General features: G+C 38.4%; 4 protein-coding genes across 5 annotated transcripts; all 4 read right to left on the minus strand.

Annotated features, from left to right (window-relative positions):
- Positions 1 to 4,399: 4,399 nt before the first annotated feature.
- Positions 4,400 to 16,071, minus strand: LOC126796407 (GATA transcription factor 19-like). 2 transcript variants are annotated; one of them, XM_050523236.1, is made up of 10 exons: positions 15,586 to 16,070; positions 15,012 to 15,098; positions 14,794 to 14,927; positions 14,346 to 14,456; positions 14,114 to 14,228; positions 13,874 to 13,933; positions 13,605 to 13,670; positions 13,454 to 13,525; positions 12,667 to 12,744; positions 4,400 to 4,668 (listed from the first exon to the last, which is right to left on the minus strand). In XM_050523236.1, the coding sequence occupies exons 1-10, from the start codon at positions 15,871 to 15,873 to the stop codon at positions 4,603 to 4,605; spliced, it is 1,077 nt and encodes a 358-aa protein (XP_050379193.1). In that variant the 5' UTR covers positions 15,874 to 16,070; the 3' UTR covers positions 4,400 to 4,602. The 2 variants fall into 2 exon arrangements, with proteins under 2 accessions (XP_050379193.1, XP_050379192.1); XM_050523235.1 differs by lacking the exon at positions 4,400 to 4,668 and adding an exon at positions 12,013 to 12,472 and having other exon boundaries at positions 15,586 to 16,071.
- On the minus strand, positions 4,788 to 7,290 carry LOC126796394 (pentatricopeptide repeat-containing protein At2g03880, mitochondrial). Its single transcript, XM_050523221.1, has one exon. The coding sequence runs from the start codon at positions 7,281 to 7,283 to the stop codon at positions 4,851 to 4,853; it is 2,433 nt and encodes an 810-aa protein (XP_050379178.1). The 5' UTR covers positions 7,284 to 7,290; the 3' UTR covers positions 4,788 to 4,850.
- LOC126796397 (heat shock cognate 70 kDa protein) lies at positions 7,547 to 10,326 on the minus strand. The gene is made up of 2 exons (XM_050523224.1): positions 10,039 to 10,326; positions 7,547 to 9,390 (listed from the first exon to the last, which is right to left on the minus strand). The coding sequence occupies exons 1-2, from the start codon at positions 10,250 to 10,252 to the stop codon at positions 7,673 to 7,675; spliced, it is 1,932 nt and encodes a 643-aa protein (XP_050379181.1). The 5' UTR covers positions 10,253 to 10,326; the 3' UTR covers positions 7,547 to 7,672.
- Positions 16,072 to 19,592: 3,521 nt separating the features above from the next.
- LOC126796408 (GATA transcription factor 25) lies at positions 19,593 to 23,828 on the minus strand. Its single transcript, XM_050523237.1, has 7 exons — positions 23,362 to 23,828; positions 23,070 to 23,153; positions 22,852 to 22,985; positions 21,097 to 21,204; positions 20,863 to 20,968; positions 20,096 to 20,155; positions 19,593 to 19,984 (listed from the first exon to the last, which is right to left on the minus strand). The coding sequence occupies exons 1-7, from the start codon at positions 23,671 to 23,673 to the stop codon at positions 19,874 to 19,876; spliced, it is 915 nt and encodes a 304-aa protein (XP_050379194.1). The 5' UTR covers positions 23,674 to 23,828; the 3' UTR covers positions 19,593 to 19,873.
- Positions 23,829 to 23,920: the final 92 nt, after the last annotated feature.

The raw sequence follows: 23,920 nt of genomic DNA on the forward strand, positions 1-23,920 counted from the left end.
CTGAGCTCACTGTCAAATAACAAATTCTCAGAGGCAACCAGTCACATGCAGCATTCCAAGTAGTGTTTCTGAGCTCACTGCTCTAATAAAAAGTTTTCAGAGGCAACAAGTTTCAAGGAGCAATCAAGGCAACAAGTTTTAAGAGCTGTTCTGAGTCAAGAACACTAGCTCACTGCTCTAATAATAAATTTTCATAGGCAACAAATTTCAAGGAGCAATCGAGGCAACATGTTTAAAGAGCAATTATGAGTAGTGTTTCTGAGCTCACTGCTCTAACAATGAATTTTCAGAGGCAACAAAATACAAGAAGCAATTGAGGCAACAAGTTTTAAGAGAAATTATGAGCAGAAACACTAGCTCACTGCTCTATTGATGAATTCTCATAGGCAACATATTTAGGAGTGATCGATGCATCAAGTTTAAAGAGCATTTACAAGTAGTGTTTCTGAGCTCACTGCTCTAATAATGAAATTTTAGAGGCAACAAACTTCAAGGAGGAATCGAGGCAACAAGTTTCAAGAGCTATACGAGTCACGAACACTAGCTCACTGCTCTAATAATAAATTTTCAAAGGCAACAAATTTCAAGGAGCAATCGAGCCAATTAGTTTAAAAAGCAATTATGATTAGTGTTTCTGAGCTCACTATTCTAGAAACGAATTTCAGAGGCAACAAACTACAAGGAGCGATCAAGGCAACAGTTATTATGAGTAGTGTTTCTGAGCTCACTGCTCTAATAACGAATTTTCAGAGGCAACAAGTTTCACGAGCAATTCCGAGTCAGAAACACTAGCTCACTGCTTTAATAATGAATTTTTATAGGCAACAAATTTCAAGGAGCAATCGAGGCAACAAGTCTCAAGAGCAATTTCAAGTAGTGTTTCCAAGCTCACTGCTCAAATAATAAATTCTCAAGAGGCAACCGTTCCGAAGGAGCAATGCAAACTAGTGTTTTCAAGCTCACTGCTCTGATAACATTTTGTCCATTCCTAAGGGGTAATCCCAACTAGTGTTTTTCAGCTCATTGCTCTAATGAACAAAATTCTCAGACGCAACCTTTTTGGAGACTGGTATCTCCGAGCACACTGCTCTAATGACAATTTCACATGTCAGACATACCCTTAATTATAAGGCATCAATTACAAGCTCTAATTGTAATTCAGAATTCTATCATCCATTTGTAATTCACCATTTAATTTTCTTATACGGCAACATAAATTCAAAACAAAACCCCTCACCAATCTGTGCCCAATTTCCTTCCAAATAACTTTGCATCACTGATTGGATATTTAAGCAGAGACAAATGGATGACAGAATTCATAAGTGGATCACATACAACCGCATCAAATTGATGTATAATATGGACCAATTAAACCGCCAGAATTACCATATGAAACTGAATAAAGCAAAAGAACCCTAGAGATTGAAATCGAAGGGAATCACGATGGAATTCGTTACATCGATCAAGACGAATCGAAAGAATCAAACAAAACAAGAGCAGCAACGTTTACCTCAAGCGGAATCCATCTCTCTCTCTCTCTCTCTCTCTCTCTCTCTCTCTCTCTCTCTGTATCATAGAAGAACCAGACCGTTGTAGACTTTGAATTTCAAAATTGAAATGTGAGAGAGGATCCCAGACTTCATTTAAAGACGTCTCTTTACAAAATTAAAAAACAATTAAATTAAATTCGGAGTGCAACACTCCTTATTGCGTGAAGTGTCCAATTTACCCTCACATTGTCTTACAGGTGGGGGTACACCGTTGGAGAACTATTTCTGATCAGAATGACTACTACCCACAACAATGATGCTACTGATCAAAGAACTTGTACTCTGCGTCTTGAGGAAGAACCCTGAAAAACTACCACCAACAACAGCTACTGGGCATAACAGTAATGATACGGAGGCACCACCAAGCTCGGAGCACCTAGCACTCTTGTTGATCAAGATCACCATCAGTTGATTACGTTAAATTTCATCAGAAGCAAGTGTTGCCTTTAACTACCTCTCACTGTAATCGTTGTAGTAGTCTGAGAATTCTGCTTGCAGTATAAATCAAGATAATATATATATATATATAGTCTCTCTCCAGAGTGAAGCTTCACTCTGAAATTACAGAATGAAGTTCCAATTTTGACACACATTTCGGTCAAAAATTTTCACCATAAGCGATTTAATATTGAGGTATGCTATTTAAGATCATCTCTACAAAATTTCATCTAATTCGAACATCGTTAAGGTATTGAAATTAGATTAAATCAATGAATGAATTAAAATTGTTCAACGTGAACCGTTCATGTAAATCTCAATTTTAAAAGCTCAAACCATTGTCAAATTGGATGAAACTTTGTAGAGATGATCTTGAATACCATATCTAAATATTGAATCGCTTATAGTGAAAAAATTTGACCGAAAAGTGTGCCAAAATTGGAACTTCACTCTGTAATTTCAGAATGAAGCTTCATTATGGATAAAGACTATATATATATGTATATATATATATATATATACATATATCATGCGTGCAATTAGCACAATGTATGAAGTTAGTTATTAGCCATCATTGTCATTTAAAGTCGGTCATTCAGTGCGTTTTGAGAGATGTGGCTATGAGGTTGACTGTAGTATATAGAAAAGATTAAAACGCAATCAAGCAATCGAATTTGATCAAAGTTTATGATGGTGTGTTAACATGAAGTTCAAGCCTGGCTGCACCCATAGAAAATGCAGATCGATGACTTTAAAAGTTTAAATCCATCAATGCCAAAGATAAACTCTGATTGATATTCCAATCAAATTCTCTCCCTTCTTGCAGGAAAAAGAAAGTTTTTCTAGCGGCCATTTACTACCCATTTGCATATAAACCCACCCAAAAAACAAATGGAGATATAAGGGTCCGACAATATTAATACAGATCCGAGTGACAGTAATCGATAAGCTCTCATAATAACTCACATCGGCATTTAGTTCCTTATGCCAGAAAACCACAGGTGAAAATAAATTCTCACATTAGCAAATTGACTCGTTAGCGAGCTGTTCATAGCAGATAGGAAATATGGTGATATGCGTAGATATTAATCCCGTGGATCCCAACCAGAAGCACACACTGCGGCCTATCTAGCCACAACGTAGAAGCTTATCTTGGTCAAAATTGCTCCTAAATGAGGACAATCGTCAGAAACCAAAATTCCACAACTAAAAGTGGCTACATACTGAATGTGTCCAACTTATCCTCTTCAGTCCTGCAGTCCAACTATTGGTTGGTTTCCACATTACTAATATTTTTTTTCCTTTAACTAAGCCTGGTTGAAACTGTCACAGCGATGAAGAATCAAGCTAAGATTATACCAGTGCATAAGTTGACAAGTGCTGCAAACGAGCAGGGTCAGTCATGTGGAAAACACTTAGAAGTGCGAAGATGACTCTTCGACCCTCTCCTCATCTCTAGCAGGCTTAATGTATTAATCCCACAGTTTAACCCTGTACTACGGATACCTGGAGAACAAGAAGCAGATTCAGAACATACACTGTCATACAGAAATACAAAAATGAGAGATTTTATGCAAGTGGTTGATGGGTGAGATGTAATAATATCACCTCTCAATTGTAATGCTTTCTCGTGTTCTCATTGAAACACAGGGGCATACTCCTTGCATTTTCAGACATCTTAATAGTCTCAAACCGTGTCGCTCTTGTTGAGGTTTAGAGGCTCTGCCAAGTTCGCTTGCTTGAGCGTTACGGAGTTTGAACTTTCCATTGTAATGACATTTGGAAGAGTTTGAGTCTGCCTGCGTATTCAAGTACAAGTCAAATAACTTTGAAAAATAAATTCAAGTATATCTTCGATATGGTTAATTGAGGGGCAGATCCTTCTAGTTAGTTATCTTGGTGTATGGATGTTTCAAATAACAGGTTTACATGATCATTTCAAAATCACAATTGCTGCCATTGAACACAGCTAATTATTGATGCTAGATCTCAAATGAAACCAACAATCAAAAAGCTTTTACGGTGCCACTTAACAAGACGTGTCAAATATAACCAAACCCACACTTGAAGGTAGTACCAAATATGTACCGAAAATAATATTTAAATTGCTTGGATCTAGGTGCTTGCAAAAGTTCAGATTCTAGAAAACCAGAATTCATATATAGTAACAATGATTAGATGTTTAGAACTAATACTAACCTTATAGTCAATGTTCAGCTAACTGTCATAGGATTGAGGAAGTAGTCCCAGCAGGTTCAAATTTTCATCTGTGTCAGACATGGAACATTCCAAACACTAATATTTAAATGCAGCATGTCAAACTGTTGTACAGAAGGTATATCTCCTAACAACTATTGTACAGAAGGTAAAAACAACTGATATCCACATTAACAACTGTCATCTGAATGTAGCTATTTGCCGCCTCAACTCACATAGCAATCAGACGGTCACGGTTCTTAGCGTATATTAACTCAGAAGCTGCTGAATACCACTACTTCATATGTGCAATAACTTCGGCCTGCATCTCGCACAAGGGCATGAGAGAAACTAAAACCCACACGGTCCAGATGCCAACTAGACTTCATGACATCGTCAGCTAACAACTCATCACCTTCTAATTAAAATTAGTAGGGATGTCAAAATCTGTATCTGAAGTATTAGGGAGCTCGAGCAGAGGCTCCTGCAGATACCAAACTTCCATATAAGATACTCTACATCAAACAGTTAAATCCAGTCTACATAACTCAAAAACATCAGAGAAAAAGGAACGAATTAAAGGGCGTTGCTTAACCTTTTGAAGTGTTCCACCATGAACCAGCCAATTTGTCCTCCAATAAAGAAAAACGCTTAGCAGATGAACTCCTACCAGTAGTCATCACAAGAACACTTCCCTTCTTTGAAATGATGAAAACAATTTGAATCCCTCAATATAATATGTCGAAGATAAACACGTGATATGTATTTCATTGCAGTATGACAATCTCCACATACCCGGAGATTCTTAAAGATTCGAATTGGTGCCCCTGGCGGAGCGGTGAGAAGACCAAAAGCAATGGCTAACTTCTCGCTGTGATACGCTAGGCCAAGCTCCTTTCCCTCTTTATCAATGTCATGAAGTGCAAAATTTGTATCTGGCACGTATCCAGCTTTTCTGATAAACATCATGATCTCATCAATTTTTGAATATATTTCAGTTGTCCATGAATGGCTTCTGTCTTCAGACATAAAGGTATGAACTTGACCGTTCATCTCAACCCAACTACATCCAGGCTCCTTAAGTATTCCCTTTGATTTCATCAGTCTTCTGATTCTTGCCGCATCTTCCCACCTACCAGCTGCAGAATACATGTTAGATAGCTGAACATAAGGCACAGCATTCATGGGCTCCAATATGGAAAGGTTCTCCGCTGCCCTCTCTCCCAGGTCTATTTTCCCATGTACTCTACATGCAGCTAGTAGTGCCTTCCATACAGTTCCATCTGGTTCTACAGACATTTGATTAAGTAACGCCTCAGCCTCATCAAATTTTCCTGAGCGGCCCAAGAGGTCAATCATACACGCATAGTGGTCAGGACCTGGTTTTATTCCATAAGTCCCAGTCATCGATTCAAAGTAGCACTTACCTTTTTCTAGAAGACCAGCATGGCTACAAGCAAATAACAAGCCAATAAAAGTTATGAAGTCCGGTTGGGTGCCAGTTGCAAGCATTTGATCGTAGAATTTGAGAGACTCCTTTCCTCTACCATTCTGGGCATAACCAACTATCAAAGCAGTCCAAGTAATCACATTTTGAACTTGCATAGAATTAAAAACTCTAGTAGCCTCTTCCAGACACCCACATTTTGCATACATTGTTACAAAAGAATTATCTACTGATAACGATGCTTGAAGGCCAGATTTGATAAAGTTTGCATGAATTTGTTGGCCAAACTCCAAAAGTGTCAGTTCTGCAGAGGCACTCAAAATGCTGGCGATGACAATTTGGTCAGGATATATCCCTGCATCTCTCATCTCACAGAATAACTTAAGTGCTTTATCATGAGAGCCGTTCTGTGCATAGCCTGTTACCAGCGAGGTCCAAGAGATAACATCTTTGTCTGGCATATGCCTAAACATCTCAAGTGCAGATTCCATATTTTCCTGCTTAGCATACATATCAACAAGAGCATTGCCTACAAGTTGATGAGCCTCAAATCCAGTCTTAACTATCAGACCATGAATAGCCATTGCATTTGTAACGTCCTTTACTGCAGCAACGGAGTTCAGAACAGATGGATATGTATAATCATCAATCCTCAATTCTCTTGAACGCATTTCTCTAAACAAAGACAAAGCTTCCCGTGTAAGCCCCTTCCTTACACACCCAACAATCATTGAGTTCCAAGAAACAACATCATCAACCGCCATGCTTCTTAGCACCTTCTTTGCACTGATATGGTCTCCACATTTCACGTACATGTCAACCAATGCACTCTGAACAAACACATTAGGCCCAAAACCACTCTGAACAATGCAACTATGCACCTGAGCCCCAAAACTAAGAGCTAAAACCAACGCACAAGCAGTCAATACACTAGGAAATGTGAACTGATTGGACTCAACCCCCTGCGCTCGCATGTCACAAAAAAACTCCATTGCCTTCACGCCATCCCCATTCCATGAGTACCCTGTAAGCATGACAGTCCACACCACATGATTCCTCCTACCCTGCAAACTCTCAAACACACATTCAGCTTCGAAAATGCGCTTGCACTTTGCATACATGTCAACCAAGCCAGTAACTACATCAACATTACTATCAAACTTGGTCTTCACCATATAACCATGCACCATTTCACCTCTTCGGAGCAAACCCAACTTCGAACACAGCCTCAACAAACTCCCCAATGTGTAAAGGCTAGGCCTTTGTCCCTCAACCTGCATTTCCCAAAACAATCGAAAAGCTTCACCTTCACACTCGTTTCGACAGTACCCGGATATGAGTGAGGACCAAGTTATATCAGTCCTACTTGGAGTGGCATCAAACACTTGTTTAGCTTCGGCTAGTCTTCCTGAATTGGCATAAGCGGCTATCATAGTATTCCAACTGAACTCATCTCTGTTGGGCATTTCATCGAACACTTGGCGGGCATCATCGATTCGACCAGAGAGAGATAACTGCTTTAGTAGTAGATTGGACTCGAACTTGGACTGAGTTGCATTCACAATGGTATGGATGAAATGGGTTGAGACTCTTTGGCAAAATTGATAAGCATTGTGGTGAAAAGTGAAAAACTTGGAGGGTAATTTGTTCATAGTTATAACTGGGGTAGTAATTTGTCAGTGCAACATGCCTGTGTTGCCTAAAGATTCAAGCTTGGAATAATAAGAAGGGTTGTAAAGACATTGACACAACAGAGCATTCAAACTCGGAAATCCACAAAGCCAACTAGTGTTACGGCTTACGAGCGTAACATTTAGCTCATATGGTTACTGCAGGCCCTGAAGAATTATCAGAAATTGAAGAGACGAATAAACGACAATAGCAAAACAATGATCATAAATTGAAGGAAGTTTGCACCATTGAAAATCAATATGATTAGTCATACACACCACAGTCGTACAAAAACAACCAAAAAGTTTAAATCACCCTTCACCATTTTTCCAAAGCAAACAACATTACTACTAAATTGAAAGAGAATTCCTTAGTCGACTTCCTCGATTTTCGGACCAGCACCAGTAGGAGGAACATCTTCATCCATGCCACCAGGAGCAGCGCCACCCTGATACATCTTCGCTATGATGGGATTGCAAATGCCCTCGAGCTCTTTCACCTTGTCCTCGTACTCTTCAGCCTCCGCAAGCTGATTACCATCGAGCCATTGGATAGCCTGCTCAATTGCATCTTCAATCTTCTTCTTGTCTGCGGCGTCGAGCTTGGAAGCAATTTTCTCATCCTTAATGGTGTTCCTCATGTTATAAGCATAATTCTCCAGGGAATTCTTGGCATCCACCTTTTTCTTGACCTCCTCGTCTTCGGACTTGTACTTCTCAGCTTCTTGCACCATTTTCTCAATCTCCTCCTTGGACAGTCTTCCCTTGTCATTGGTGATTGTAATTTTGTTCTTCTGGCCGGTAGTCTTGTCCTCAGCAGACACATTGAGGATTCCATTAGCATCAATGTCGAAACAAACAGTGATCTGAGGTACTCCCCTCGGTGCTGGAGGAATGCCGGATAGCTCGAACTTGCCAAGCAGATTGTTATCACGGGTTCTGGCTCTCTCGCCCTCAAAGACCTGGATCAAGACACCGGTTTGATTGTCCGAGTAGGTAGAGAAAATCTGCTCCTTCTTGGTTGGAATTGTTGTATTCCTGGGAATAAGTACGGTCATGACACCACCAGCAGTTTCCAAACCCAAGGACAGAGGAGTGACATCAAGAAGCAACAAGTCCTGGACCCTCTCATTACCCTCACCACTAAGAATAGCAGCCTGCACTGCGGCGCCATAGGCAACAGCTTCATCAGGGTTGATGCTCTTGCACAATTCCTTTCCATTGAAGAAGTCTTGCAACAATTGCTGCACTTTGGGAATCCTGGTCGACCCGCCCACAAGTACAACATCGTGGACACTGCTCTTGTCCATCTTTGCATCCCTCAGACACTTCTCAACCGGCTCCATACACTTCCTGAACAGATCCATATTCATCTCTTCAAATCTGGCTCGTGTAATGCTTGAATAGAAATCAATACCCTCAAACAGAGAGTCGATCTCAATGGTAGTCTGAGCAGTGGATGAGAGAGTCCTTTTTGCTCTCTCACAGGCTGTCCTCAACCTCCTAAGAGCTCTTGGGTTTCCGCTAATGTCCTTCTTGTTCTTCCTCTTGAACTCCTGAACAAAATGGTTCACCATCCTGTTGTCAAAATCCTCACCACCCAAATGGGTGTCTCCAGCAGTAGCCTTCACCTCGAAAATACCTTCTTCGATTGTAAGAAGAGAGACATCAAAAGTTCCTCCTCCAAGATCAAAAATCAAGACATTCTTCTCGCCAACGCTCGTCGCCTTCTTGTCCAAACCATACGCAATCGCAGCAGCAGTAGGCTCATTGATAATACGGAGCACATTCAGCCCAGCAATCACCCCAGCATCCTTCGTGGCCTGCCTCTGGGAGTCATTGAAGTAAGCAGGCACAGTAACAACAGCACTCTTCACTGTCGTCCCAAGATAAGCCTCCGCAATCTCTCGCATCTTAACAAGAACCATAGACGAGATTTCTTCGGCTGCAAATTTCTTCTCTTCACCTTTGTAAGTGACGACAATCATGGGCTTGTCACCAGGGCCGGCAACAACCTTGAAAGGCCATAGCTTCATGTCTGCCTGAACAGAGGAGTCACTAAATCTCCTACCAATTAACCGCTTTGCATCTGCAATCATAACAAATCTCATTTAGAATACCATACACCCTAAATCAAACACAATCCCTTCAACAACAACAACAACAACAACAAAAACACAATCAACAAACCGATACTTAAAGTTAACAAAATATTCTTGGTACCCTGACCCTAAAATATCAAACTACAGCCACAGAGGAATTCAAAATCACTTAACTAACACCACCAAATTAACACTGATCCTGATCAGTTATATAAAGCCCAGTTATTCATATATTCGATAACCTTGCTCCAACAGAGCTACAGATCATGAGAAGATCGATATTAAATCCTATATAAGAATCCAAATGCATTGAACAAACAAGTCCAGCAGCAGACAGTAACATCGTAATCTGGATTTCAGATGAGAGAGCAAACTACTTCAATTCAAAATATTAACCACATTAGCTCATCAAGCCAAAACACATGAGAAACAAGTTGCATTACTGCGATTTAAGCGCCTAAGACCTAAAACCAATACAGCAGTAAATCTTGAACAGTAGAAGTAGACATTAGCCAAACAAAGTATAACAACTGATACACTAGGCAACTAACCAAACCACAAACCAAGATCACAATGATTAAAGCACAAATCTGAGGAAAAAGAAAAAAAAAGAAAAAGGGATCGGGAGAACTTACCGAAGACGGTGTTGACGGGGTTCATGGCGACCTGGTTCTTGGCGGCGTCGCCGATCAACCGCTCAGTATCAGTAAACGCCACATAAGACGGCGTCGTTCTGTTCCCCTGATCATTGGCGATGATCTCGACGCGGTCGTGCTGCCACACCCCGACGCAGCTGTATGTGGTTCCGAGGTCGATTCCGATCGCTGGTCCATCACCCTTTCCGGCCATTACACTAACTTGACTCAAAGAATTGCAGAAACTAAAGTTTTTTAATTGTATTGAGGCTTTTGGTTTTGCAGAGATAGATTTCGAATTTTCGAGGCCGAGAGGAGTCGGGGGATGTTTATATAGGACGAAACAAATCTTTTTGGAGGGAGAAGGGGCTGGAAGGTTCGAGTTTAATGTAGAGCGTTCAGTTTTGATTCTATTTCCTTTTAAAGGACGTGGTTTTGGGCCAGGAAGGTTCTTATTGGGTTTTGTCGGAAGGATCCAGAAGGTCCTAGACTAAAAAGTATAACCCGACTACCCAATCACCCATTACGTGATCAATGCGAGTGGAGTTTGAATCCGTAACCTTTTCACAATATCGGTTTTTCGACCGGTATTATGGGATAAGAGAAGAGAAGGATATAAAAAAAAGGTTCATGAATCGTTGACAATTATGGAAGGAGGAATGCGTTGTTTACTTGCAATGTAATAAAAATAGAAATATAATTTACTACAATCGAAGTTGTTTAGTGATGTTCATGAATCAAAAACAACATAGAATGGTCAATCATGAATCATGTGGTTTACATTTCTAGGGTTGTGAGTAGTAAAGATCATTTCCCGTGCTTCTCCATACAGTCCATACCGTAGCCATCATATTTCATATCATTCATAAATTAAATTCCCTAAAATAAAAGTGGGATCCACCCTCATTCCAACGCTCGAATATCAAAAACATTGTAAAGCAAGAAAGCTCTTTTTTGGTGTATATTACCATATTCATGAATGATTTTAGATTTTTAGAGGTCATAATGGGCAGGGTTAGGGCTAAGTCTTACCCTAAATTTTAGGGCTTAGGGTAGGACCGGATCGGACTTTGATCGAGTCAACAAAATTTAGAGCCGGGCTAAGATTTCAATTTATAAGCTCTCAACCCATTATATCGGCCAATTCTGTTAGGACTAAAAAGGTTGGGTTGGACCGGCCCTCCAAATAGGGTTAAATAAGGCCAAAACGGGTCGGCCATCACATTATATTTGTTAAAAAAAATTCTAAATAAATATATTGAAATTATTTTTTTTCCTCAATATTTAACTCTATAATTATACATGTAATATAATACTTTTCTTTTTAAGTTATAATCATATATTACATGCATATATATGATAGATTTAACTTAAGAATATTATAAATATAAGCCGAAGTACCGAAGTGCTTATATTCATATATTTAATGAACTTTCACTCAAAATCAATGATTATTTAGCAAAAATAAATATAAATAAAACTTATAAAATCAATAAACCAAACAAAAGTTATATCGCATATGTAATAGAAGAAACATATTTAAAAAATTTATTAGATCCAAAAAGGGTGGGCTTTTAGGACCAGACTTTATTTGTTGTAATCGAAAAAGACTTAAGTCAGCCCTTACATTAGGGCTAGCCGGGGCCTTATGGCGGGATGATGAGACCTAAATGATTTCCATTCCGACTACATAACCACGCTTTTAACTTCACAACTTGGTGCCTATAATTCATTAGGAACTTCATTCCTTCAAAGTTATGTGCCTTTATGTTTTCAATTAACTCTAACTCATCAAATTCAAAAATAACTTGGTTAAAAGACATAAAATAAACTAACTTTTTAACTCAATTTTGATGAGAATAGCATCACCATAGGAGACCCATCAGATGGTCAGAATGCTACTCAGACAAGGAATTTCATCATATTCAAATGTCAACTATAAAGAAACAAGTTTTCTCAACAAAAAAAAATGTATAAAGAAACAAGTATAAACTAACGCTATCATCCATCAGTTGAGCATAAACTATATTATCATCCCAACACCAACTGTTACTACAATTGAAATGCAGCATGTCAAACTATTGTACAGAAGGTATATCTCCTAACAACTATTGTACAGAAGGTAAAAACAACTGATATCCACATTAACAAATGTCATCTAAATGTAGCTATTTGCCGCCTCAACTCACATAGCAATCAGACGGTCACGGTTCTTAGCGTATATTAACTCAGAAGCTGCTGAATACCACTACTTCATATGTGCAATAACTTCGGCCTGCATCTCGCACAAGAGCATGAGAGAAACTAAAACCCACACGGTCCAGATGCCAACTAGACTTCATGACATCATCAGCTAACTCATCACCTTCTAATTAAAATTAGTAGGGATGTCAAAATCTGTATCTGAAGTATTAGGGAGCTCGAGCAGAGGCTCCTGCAGATACCAAACTTCAACATAAGATACTCTACATCAAACAGTTACCATCAACACGTGTAATTTACATCTCTAACTATGCTTTCATATTCCATTGAAGTATGATAGCAGTGTGGTATGATATACTGAATCTGACAGTGACCCAAACCCAACATGAGTGATGGCCAAATGTAATCATGATGTGCACATTATACCTGCTCATCATCATTGGTTGAGCAAACAATTTCCATAGGCAAAGTGTTTGCAAGATCCCCGCCAGATTCATGAAAATTCTGCAGCATGAAAACATGTCACAACAGAAACTAATGGAGAATACCCTGCTGATATATGTATAGTTATTTCAACATATGTCTTCATGACAAAATTAGGGAAAACAAGATAGCACGGAACTCTAAGAGTGGGATTAGGATAAGACTCTGACAATACACACACACACACACATACTAACACTAAAGCTATAGTAAGTCAAATATACATCTGCCTGACCAAATTAGGGAAATCAAGATAACACACAACTTTAAGAGTGGGATGGTTAAATTGTACTCTGACTATCCACACTTCTGTTAAAGCAATAGTGAGTCAATAATAACTTGTTGTATGTATTCATGATATAGGGATGGCAATCTTTAAAAAAAAAAAAAGATAAAGGGATGGCAAGTTTATGGTGAATTTACAAAGACACTTGGGTTAAAAGCCTACACCATATGCTAGATATATCATAACCTCCAACATCAAATATTCATTTGAGCAAACCCATCAAAGTCTTAATGCAAGCAGACAACATACACATATATATACCTAGGAAAAGGTACATTTGTGAGCAAACCCATCAAATGTGCGCTTTGCAGTGTATGAAGATAGTTGCATGTCCAAAGAGATGATCACCAGTACTTTTAAATTACTTGAAAAACAGTTGTACAAACATTAAACCAAAATGCATAGGTAAAGTTGACACTATCGTGACCATAAAGGTAAACTTACTTCCACATCAAGGTTGACAGAGGCATCATTGGATCCATCAATAACTAATTTAGAAGGATTTACAGGAGCTCCCTGCGTACACCACGATATTAGGCATATATAACAAGCTTCATCATGTAGGAGGTAAAGAGGTGGGAATAAGAGAACATACATGCCCATGCTGGTTGCCAGGGAATTCACATTCAACAACTGAAGGCTTCATTTCCAGCAGTGTTCCCTGAAGATCACAATTTGTTCATTACATAGATCAATCATGCACTGGCAGCACAGAGGAAATAGCAAAGCACAATTACGTATCACTATGACAAAAACATCTGACACACAATATTCTAAAGCGCACATTATATAATAATGATTCACCGGTTAAAATGAATTTTGACTTCTAAAAGCAAAGAAAATGTCTATAAGTATTGCACATACTGGTTCAATATGGTCCATGGAATGGTTCCTTCCTCCCTTGCTGAGATCTCTCAATGTTCCCTGTACAGTCAAAGAACTGTTAAGAGAAATTGAATGACTTGAAGAGAAGATGGGAACAAATAAATGTGACAACACCTAAAAGAACAAGGAAAAAATTAGAGAGAGAGAGAGAGAGAGATTGCCACATTTACGACTCAGGTAATGGACATCTTATCAGATTATAAAAGCAGAATAACCAACCTTATTTGCCCACATAAGACCACAAGCGTTACATAAAGTTCTTGGACCTGCAGGCCCACGGCGCATAGCAGGAGTACTATTTTCACCAACTCCACAGTGTTGACATCTTCGTAATCTGAAAAACACAGATCAATCAGGTAACAGTGCTCAATACAACAAAAATTTCAGTAATCTCGATCAATATTATACATCATTTAAGTACTTATCAGAAACAAAATTGACTTGAACTCACACAGTTAAAGGTAGAGGAGTGCCATCTTGAAGGGAACTTTGAGCCGAGTCACAACCAGAACCACCAGAATTTTCTTTTAAGGATGCGAATTGTCCATTTTTACGATGCATTCTGGCATATTAAGAAAGAAGGGTACATCATTAGCGCCATAAGATCAGGGAGAAGAGAAAATTACGAAAAAAAACTACTGCATGATATCCCGATATTCCTGTTAATATGCAGAAGCATAGAAAACAGGTGAGCATACATAAGCATAAAACCTGAGCCATAGGATTCACAAGACTCAAATCTTAAGGCAAAATTGTTTTGCAGTAGCCTGTATGCTTTCTGTCATAAATATTTGCAAAAAACAAATAATAATAATAATCAAATGAACCCTATAATTTGTTTTAGAATGCAGACTTAGAAGCACCAGATACAGGAAAGAAGGATCCTGTTTATGTCTCACCTTTGTGCAACCTCTTTACGCACAGTGTACCTAATCTTCTTATCAAAACACCTCTCCTTCCGTTTCTCACGGAACCTAACCAGGGAAGCTATTCTTCGGGAAAGATTTGAACGCTTCGGGGTGTCACTCACACCCTACAAAATAAGTAAGGCAAAACATGAGCATGAGAACAGAAGATGTATCAAAAGTGGTCTCATTAACATCATCCTATGCATTACCCTTGTATTCTGATCATAAGTCACTCCTACAGTAGGAACACCACTTGGTACATCACGTCCTCCCAATAGCAAAAGCACCGCTTGTACCTGTTGTATAGAACCAAAAGTTTCAAACCATGTCTTAAAATAGGCACAATCCAAACCCAAATTAACAAACAAAAGGCCGTGACTTTAACCATCAAATTAACTGAAGTACTAGTCAATATGCTTCATATTCTCTTATATACAGTAAAAAAGAAGCATATTCTTTCTCTGGCTTTATACAGCTATCAGGATTTTAGAACACCACTAGTCCATGACTGAGAAGCATATGGCAGGGTGAAGAATCAACAATTTCATATAGCTGTCGGGATATTCGACATTACTTTGCATGTTCAAACATTCAACAAAATGATTCAATATCAACTTTAAACACAGAGTAGAATCTAAAGCCTGACAACCCAAAATCAACTCTTTACAGTAAAAATGTACAAAACCGAAGTACTGAACACCAGATAAACAGAAAGAATATGCTTCTTTTTACTGTAGTAAATAATCAAGTAGGTAAAAAAAACAGAGCTCGACAGAGTGAAACCTTCTGGGCCGTAACAGCAGGGAACACAAAAACCTCGCCTTCGAAAGAGAGTGTCAGCTCACTAGTCCTCGTCCCCACCGCCGCGGCTGACGTAAGCACACTCACTCCTCCTGCTCCACCACGCGCCGCCGCCGCCGAGATCGCATGAGCCTCCTCCTCCTCCCCGCCCTCCATCGCCTCATCGCCGCCGCCGTACTCGTACTCGCCCTCGTCATCCTCCACCTGAAACGAAGCCGCCTCCGCCTCGTACGGACGCACTTGCAGAGGTTGTGGATTCACCGCCGCCATCGTCCAATTTCACACCAGTCCAAAAACCCTAACCCTCCATCAGGAGTAATTTACAGTCGTCTTTCTGACTATTTTCAAAACCCTAACCCTAACCTTGTAAGCAAAAACCAAAGAGAAGAAGAGAGCTCGAATTAAGAAGCTTCGAAAATCAATTTGCCAAAAATAGTTAAGAATTTGCAGGGCCTGCTCCTCTGTTTCCTTAAGAGAGCCGCAAATAAGTAATATTCTTTTCTTTTCTTTTTTCAAATAAAAAATCCAAAATTAATAAAGCAAATTACTTTCTCCTGAAATTCACCGAGTTTATATCAGCTGCAGCGCGGGAGTACGGTACCGAGTTTCAAACGCTTAGGTGTGCTGCTTTAATTGGTTTTAGGTGGATAAGGTGTAGGGAGCATAGCTCAGATGCGCGTTAGTGATGCAACTTTAGTGGGCCCGGTTAGATCCGAATGGCTGGTGGTAGTGATTAAAGGCGTGGGGTGGAGATTTATTAGTAGCAGTGATTGGGGTTTGGAATGTGGACTGGATGTTTGAGGAAATTACCGAAATGGGAATATGCTATTTATGGAAGAAGTGTGGAGTCGCGTTCATGACCTGCATTTTGTTCGAGTGTACGAACCAAAGAGGATGTAGTTTGTACTTGCCGACTGCCAATGACATTATGTTGCTTTTGATATTTTGGAAGAACTGCCATTATGGTACCTTATGCATTAGGAACAAGGTGCATTTTGTTGATTTGTAGATGCCAGATATAGTGGAGGTGCATAAGAATGTGCTTGGAAAATTAGAGATTGCATTTCGTAGAACAGTAACTTAGTCATTTGATGATGCAAGTGTTATATGATATGGGGAAATTTTTCAATGTGGCATTATGTCAGGCGGCATCAACATTCTCTTTCTCTACCTGTAATATAAAGGTGCGTTTACTAGAGAATGCCAAGGAATGAGAAAGACATAATAAGAAAGAAAAGGAACGAAAGAATTCAAGAATCATTTCTATTCATTTATTTACTTGCTCAAATAATCAAACAATAGGGATCATAATAAAAATGAAGTTGATTACAAAAATACCCATGAGAATAAAAAGTCATATGATTTTTGTATAAATTAGTCTGAAATTTCACGAATTTTTGAAGTTAACTTTAGAATTAGCCAGATTTACTAAGCATCTTCAACAGTGTTAGTTGAATATAGCTAAAAATAGTTAAAAGTAGCATTTAGCTACACAATATCATCGGTTATACTTCAGCAGTGATAGTTATTCTTAAACTAATTCAATTTTTAACACATAACTATAGTTTAGCTAGAGCTATTTTATCTTTCCTCCTTAGCCATATTTAACTATAATTTTTAGTTGAAGTTAAATCTAACTTTTAAATAACTAGTCTGATGGAGGTAAAAATTATCATAAACTTTGTTAAAAAGTCAAATTTTGTCACAATAGCTAATTTTCTGGAGATGCCCTAAGGATTTGGAATCAATAACAAATGTTACAAAAACCCTCCTAAGGAATGAAATGGTGGAATCATTCTCCTTTTTGTTGTGGAACCCACACAAATCTGATTATATCATAGTGCTAGTAAATATTCTCTTTTCATGTTAGTAAACATAGGGTTCGGCCCGGCCCATGAGTGGCAAGCCTAAACCAGGACGGGCCGAGTCAGGTAAAAGCTCATCGGGCTTACAGGGCTCCGCGGACTAAATGACGAGGCCTAAGTAAACATACTCTTGGCACATATATTAATGTGGAATGAATTGATAATAGATGAACTAATTACGGGATAAAAGAATTTCGTCGTTTACTAATACATATGAGATTCAGAATGAATGCGGATCTCACATCCTCATAAAGAATCGATTCCTACCAACCCCTAACTTAATACCCAAGGGGGGAGGTGGGTATCAGAATCAATTTTTCCATCAATTCGGGTATCAATTTTTGTTACCTAAACTACTCTAATTTAATTAGAAATATTTCTAAATTGTCCAACCCAAATTGAGAATATATATATATATATATATGTATAATATATATAGTATTGTTAAAACCCACAAATAAACAACCACGTATATTCTATATGCGTACTTAAGGTAAGTTGTTCTCTTTCTCTAATAATATTCTCCAATTTTTTTTCTTTTATTTTCATAATTTATGATCGATAAATGAAATTTAATTGAAATTGTCTTATTGGGTGTTAAAGAAAAAGAAAATTGGTATAGTGACATTTGTATGTCGTTATGATGGTAAAATTTTGTGTAGCACAGTAACACTATTGATAAGTAGAGGAAAAAAGTGACTTCATAGATATATAGGGGTTTTTAGTAATCAAATTAATTTTCATTCTTATTTTGATGATAAGTAAACAACATCAATCATAATTAGTATTGTTTATGTTCTAATATCATGTCGTAAATAAACAGTTCAATAGAATTGAAAATCTTCACATCCAAATTCATTTCAGTCTCTCATTTCTAATGAATTTCATTTATGATGAGTTTAATTCTAAGTTATTAAACGTGTCATCTATGTAACCGAAATTTGAGTACATAGTATATATACATATACATGTAATGGTGGCATAGTATGTCTGACAATTTGATTCATGGTGAATATATTGGCGGATCCAATAAGTTTTCACGATTAAGTGATTAACATGTGTGGATATCATTTAATCCTTGACTAAAATTTCAAAAGCACAGTTCAATCACTTTTATGTAGCTTGACAAATTGACAACAAACTTTGATCACTATATTGGTATGTCATGGACTCCTGGACTGATGGTGAGTGTGTTCTTTTCATATTTGTTCTGTAAGTTTTTCTACAAGATATATCTATTAATTCTAACCTATTCTTGCGTCCTCATCGAGTTTATATTTGATGTCTACCAAAGAAAAGTCTCTGGCTCTCTGCTCACTTTATAGCAAGTTTCTGTGAGACTATTTAATATTCTTGGTCAGAAGTTTCTATGCTTGGTGTATTAGGATTGGCACATCCGTTGATATATCCAGTTGCGGTACACGTTCTTTTTGTTCTTCAAATGTGGTTCACTTTCTATATGTCTAGCATATTAAGTGTACTCGACCAACCAGATCCACGACAAGTTTTAGGTAGATAGCACCTTAACGACTAAGGTGCAGTCAATTAACAATAACGATTATGTCAAACTTATCAGTTTACCATATGATACATGAACAAAGTGCCTAAACGATATCACATTATTATGTTAACTCACTTTTAGATTTCATATTTGATTCGTTTTATTTTTCCCATGTTATTTTGGAACAGTAATACATTTCAGTTAGACAGCTGTGAAAAGCAAATGTACTGAACCAAGCGACGTTCAAAATGATCAAGGTTCAACCATTTCATGCAAAGGGTGTTTTTTTTACACTAGTAATGTGATCGTAGGCATTTCCTCCTTCGCAATCACCGTAGAGCACATTGTTGCAATACATCCTATTTCATCTCACTTATCAATACTATTGATAATGCATCAATGATCATTAAGAGATGTCAACCCATAACCTAATGCAAACAAATCTACAAAACCAAACAAATCTTTGGAGGAAACATGGTTTGATAAAAGCTTTGCACATAAGAGCATGCCAAAGAGATGCTCATTTTCATTTGACACTACCTCAAAAAGCAAGACTGCAAGAGTCAGATCATTTTAGGGTGGTTCTTTTGTCAAAAGATAAAAACACTTCTGGAGCTGTTGACTTCTGAGCAAGCAATCAAATTACCAGAAATGTATTTCAGGTCAGCTAAAAACTGATGAAATGGTCATGTTCCAAGAGAATACATGATATTATAAAACGGATTCAGTTTTGCAAATACGTTTATGTCCTCCCAGGGTAGTGTAGCAAAACCTTCGAAAAGGAAAGACAATAAGTTACTTCGTGTATTGATCAAGGCACTACTATTGCTGTACATAGATCGGATAAGCCAAATGAAAATTACGACCCAACCTCTACTTAAATTGGGATTTTAATCCCACCGACCTACGTTTCAGCAACTAAAGCCTTGTTATCACCATTAGATAAAGGAACAGGCTCACCATTGTGTACAACCAGGACCATTCCAGAGTCCGAGTCATCAGCTTCAGTCTCACCCTGTTTATAATGCATGAAAATAAGTAATCACATTTAAACGTGCAGAAATATAATATTGATTGTGACAAGCAGTAAAAATGCCCCAGATAAATGTCTGAAATAAGGACGCACCTGTTCTCCAACTGCCTGAGATTGACCCTGCGGTCTCTTGGAGATATCCCTCAAAACACCCTGCAAATTTGCGATGTCAATTGTGAGTTCTACCAAAGTCTGCTTGAGAATTTACAGCTACAGATTATAAGCAGAAACAAACTTTACTGGTAAAGCCCAAAAAAAGGTGCAGTCACTAAACAGATGATGTTAGTAGACATTCAAATCATAAAACCAAAACATGCAAGCTAAGATAAATACTGTGAGAATTTCAAGCATGAATTTATTTGCTTACAACAACAAAAAGTACAAGTACCGCACATGATTAGATTCTAACTATTTAAACATGCTCATCCACAAAAATAAGGCTATCATGAAGTATTATCTCTTTTTAGTTCCAAATATATATTTATATAAATTTTTTTTTGCCAGAAAGAAAAGAAAAATAAAGTTATATTACTTAATGAATTCAGAAGTCACCCCACAACATTCCATATTAGATATAAGCTGACAGCATCCACGACCCCATGTGTTGGCATTCAGCTCATAGTCCCAATTGCAGACTGTGAGCCAAGAATGTATTCTCAACCCTATTTCCCCAAAACATGCAAGACCTATAGTCTCCACATTTTCAGTTGACTATCAATCAGTCCATCAAAAATACAGAATGTAAAGTAATTCATGAGGACACAAACAACATCAATCGATTTACACCTTTAGAAAACAACCCCATAGAGATATAGGAATAAATGAAATCATGAAAGTAATTCATCTTAAGCCATACTGACCCTATTTGCCCAGAAGAGGCCACAAGCATTGCAAAGAGACCTTGGACCGGATGGACCACGCCGCATCATCGGTGTGCACTTTGAACTTGTTCCACAATGTGTACATCTAGACATCCGAAAAAAAGTTGCATATCGTGAAAGGTCCACCACAAAAAAAGGGGGTAAAAACATAAAACTGTATGCATATAAAATACAGACAAGAGTACAGAAAAGAAATGACTCTTCAGAACTTACGAGGTTTCTGCATTGCTGTCATCTTGCCTCGAGTCTTGGCCAGAACCCCAGCTGTAATCTCCATCCGACTTTTTGGAGGAAGTAAATTGCCCCTTGTTACGCTGCATCCTGAGGTAAGATATTCACAAATGATCTAGGCATGGATTGTAATTCAGAGATAAGTGGTAGAGCTAGAGAAGTAATGAGCAACACACTAGAGGCAGAAATCAGCAAGACAAGAAGGCATGGTGCTCATCAAATGCTAGAATGAAGCTATGATTAACCGAGTCTTAATCCCAATTCTTTGCAGTTAACAAATAACTTCACTTCATGATCTAAACTAAGATTCATCATTTGCTAAATAAGCTACGATTAACCAAGTCTTAATCCCAAAGTTTTGTGTTGGTATATAACTTCACTTTAAGATCTAAACTAAGAAACATAGACACTGAAGACAGCAATCTCGAGTGACAAGCCAATTTTCTGCATGCCAACAATGAATGGCGCATAAAGCACAGAGCTTCATGAGATTGAGAAATGCAACCAAACGATAAGGCCAGAGAGCAGTAATGCTGTAGAAGTCCAAAACACATTGCTATCATCTTTGACTAATATTTTTGTTTCTTCTAATTGCTAAAATCTTCCTAATGTAGATTTCCTGGGAATTTGTGTGCCTCATATAGAAATAAGATAAGTAGTTGGCTGACACAAGTTTGCAATCATTATACAATAAAATTACCCACACTCACAGTGTCATATACTTATCAGAGCATGCGTGACGTAATGTACACCACATATCCTGGTACCACAAGTTAACATATATGTTAGTAATTCCTAATCTACCCCCAACCACCCCCACCCCAAAAACAAAATCTTTCTAGTTAGACCCAGAAATCCCATACCAGTTCATGGACCCATACTCAATCTGGAGCTGAGATCAAACCCTAAAATCTTTAGGAGGCAGGAAAATCTAGCAAAATAGTCATGTATTGAGGTTTCAACCCCATCGGGCCAATGCATTTTAACTAAAATCTGACTACATAATCAATTATGTTTTCTTTTATCACATTTGACAAACTGACACAAACAGATCTGACTAAAATTTTCAAGGGGATTAACGAGTTATCGAAACACTGTGGGACAAAAAAAATGCTAATTTTTTTCCTAATTCATTGTCGAGTACAAAGCTAAAGAAGGTTTTGGATGAATCAGAGAGAGAGAAAGAGAGAGAGAAAGAGAGAGAGAAAGAGAGAGAGATGATGCTCGAGTAGATACAATTCGATAAGTAGTTGCACATATTACATGAATATAGTTGCCATACATTAGGATGATACCATGACAGAGCGTATTAATAAAGAAACTACCATCAAAATACTATACACTTATCATAATTAAGATATTTTTTTCTTTCTTCTATCCACCTCAAATTATCTAACATGAGTACCAAAAGATCCACAATCATTAAATTAAAGCTCTAAATTTTATTTCCCTAGTTACTTGAATTGATATTGATCAAGCAGCAAGTGCAACAATTCAGAGTTGCTTAAAAGTAATTTTGTGTTTAACAAACTTAATATAAACAAATAATATTCGCTCATTCGGTCATTCTAGGAAGTGCTAACCATCAATTAGTATTGACAGAAGTCCTAAGAATGATATTGTCTAAATAAACTAAAATAGGTATGTATATTCTAGTACTAAACAGACATTGCATGTGAATATACTACACCAAAATTCTACACTCAACTAAGACAGCAATGTGAGCAGAAAAATCACCTGAGTGCAACTTCCTGGCGGACACTATATCTGACTTTCTTATCAAAGTTCCGTTCTTTCCTCTTTTGACGGAACCTATTTAACGACGCAACTCTATGAGGCTGATTACAGCCTGTTGGAAACTCTGCCATGGCCTACAATTGCCAACAATACATGAATAACACAATCAAAACCATAAAACCATCCAATGTGAAAGCTTTTTAGCCTATAACACATACCCTCTGGTTCTGAGCTGCCATGTCTCCACCTTGATTACCGGAAGACGATTCCGAGCCCCCCAACAGTAATAGCACAGCTTGAACCTTCAAACAAGATCCAAATGCACGAAATTGAAGTAATCAAATTACACTAACACGGCCGATACACACAAAAAATTAAACTTGAAGTTCGAAAACAATCTAATCAAATACCAATCCAACCCCACACAATTCAACAAATGCCAACACTATCCAAAATCACAGAGGTCGAATTACGACGATTGCAATGAACCCTAAATTCAAACTGCGGTACCTTATCAGGGGTGACGGAGTCAAAGACATAGACTTGGCCGCGGAACGAAAGCGTGAGCTGACTGGAGCCCTCGTAGGGAATAGCCATGTCGAGGTCGGTGTTCCCTCCGTGAATGTAAACGTCGTCGGAGGTGGCCTCCTCGACGACGACGCCGCCGTCCTCGAGGGTGTGGCCTTCGTAGTGAATGTGGGCGTTGTCGATGGACTCGGCGCCGGGGGCGTCGTCGTCGTTGGCGGCGGCGGCGGGGATCTGGTTCTGCATGTCCATGGGGTGGGCGTGACCGTACATTGGTTTTAAAGGGGAATTGAGCATTACAGGGAGAGAGAAAAGAGGGAGGGGTTGATTTGGGATTGAAACCCTAACCCTAACCCTAAATTGGAGTTGTGAAATTGGTTGTGGGGGGTTTGAGGAGAGAGAGAGAGAGAGAGAGAGAGAGAGAGAGAGAGAGAGAAGGAGGAGGGGATTGATTTGGGATTGAATTGAAGGTTCTGACTTCTGAGAGAAGGGAGAGAGTGAAGGACAGCTCAGGGGAAGATGGTATGGACCCTCGTTATTGTTG

Source organism: Argentina anserina, chromosome 5 (assembly GCF_933775445.1).
Source record: "Argentina anserina chromosome 5, drPotAnse1.1, whole genome shotgun sequence".
NCBI classification, from domain to species: Eukaryota; Viridiplantae; Streptophyta; class Magnoliopsida; order Rosales; family Rosaceae; genus Argentina; species Argentina anserina.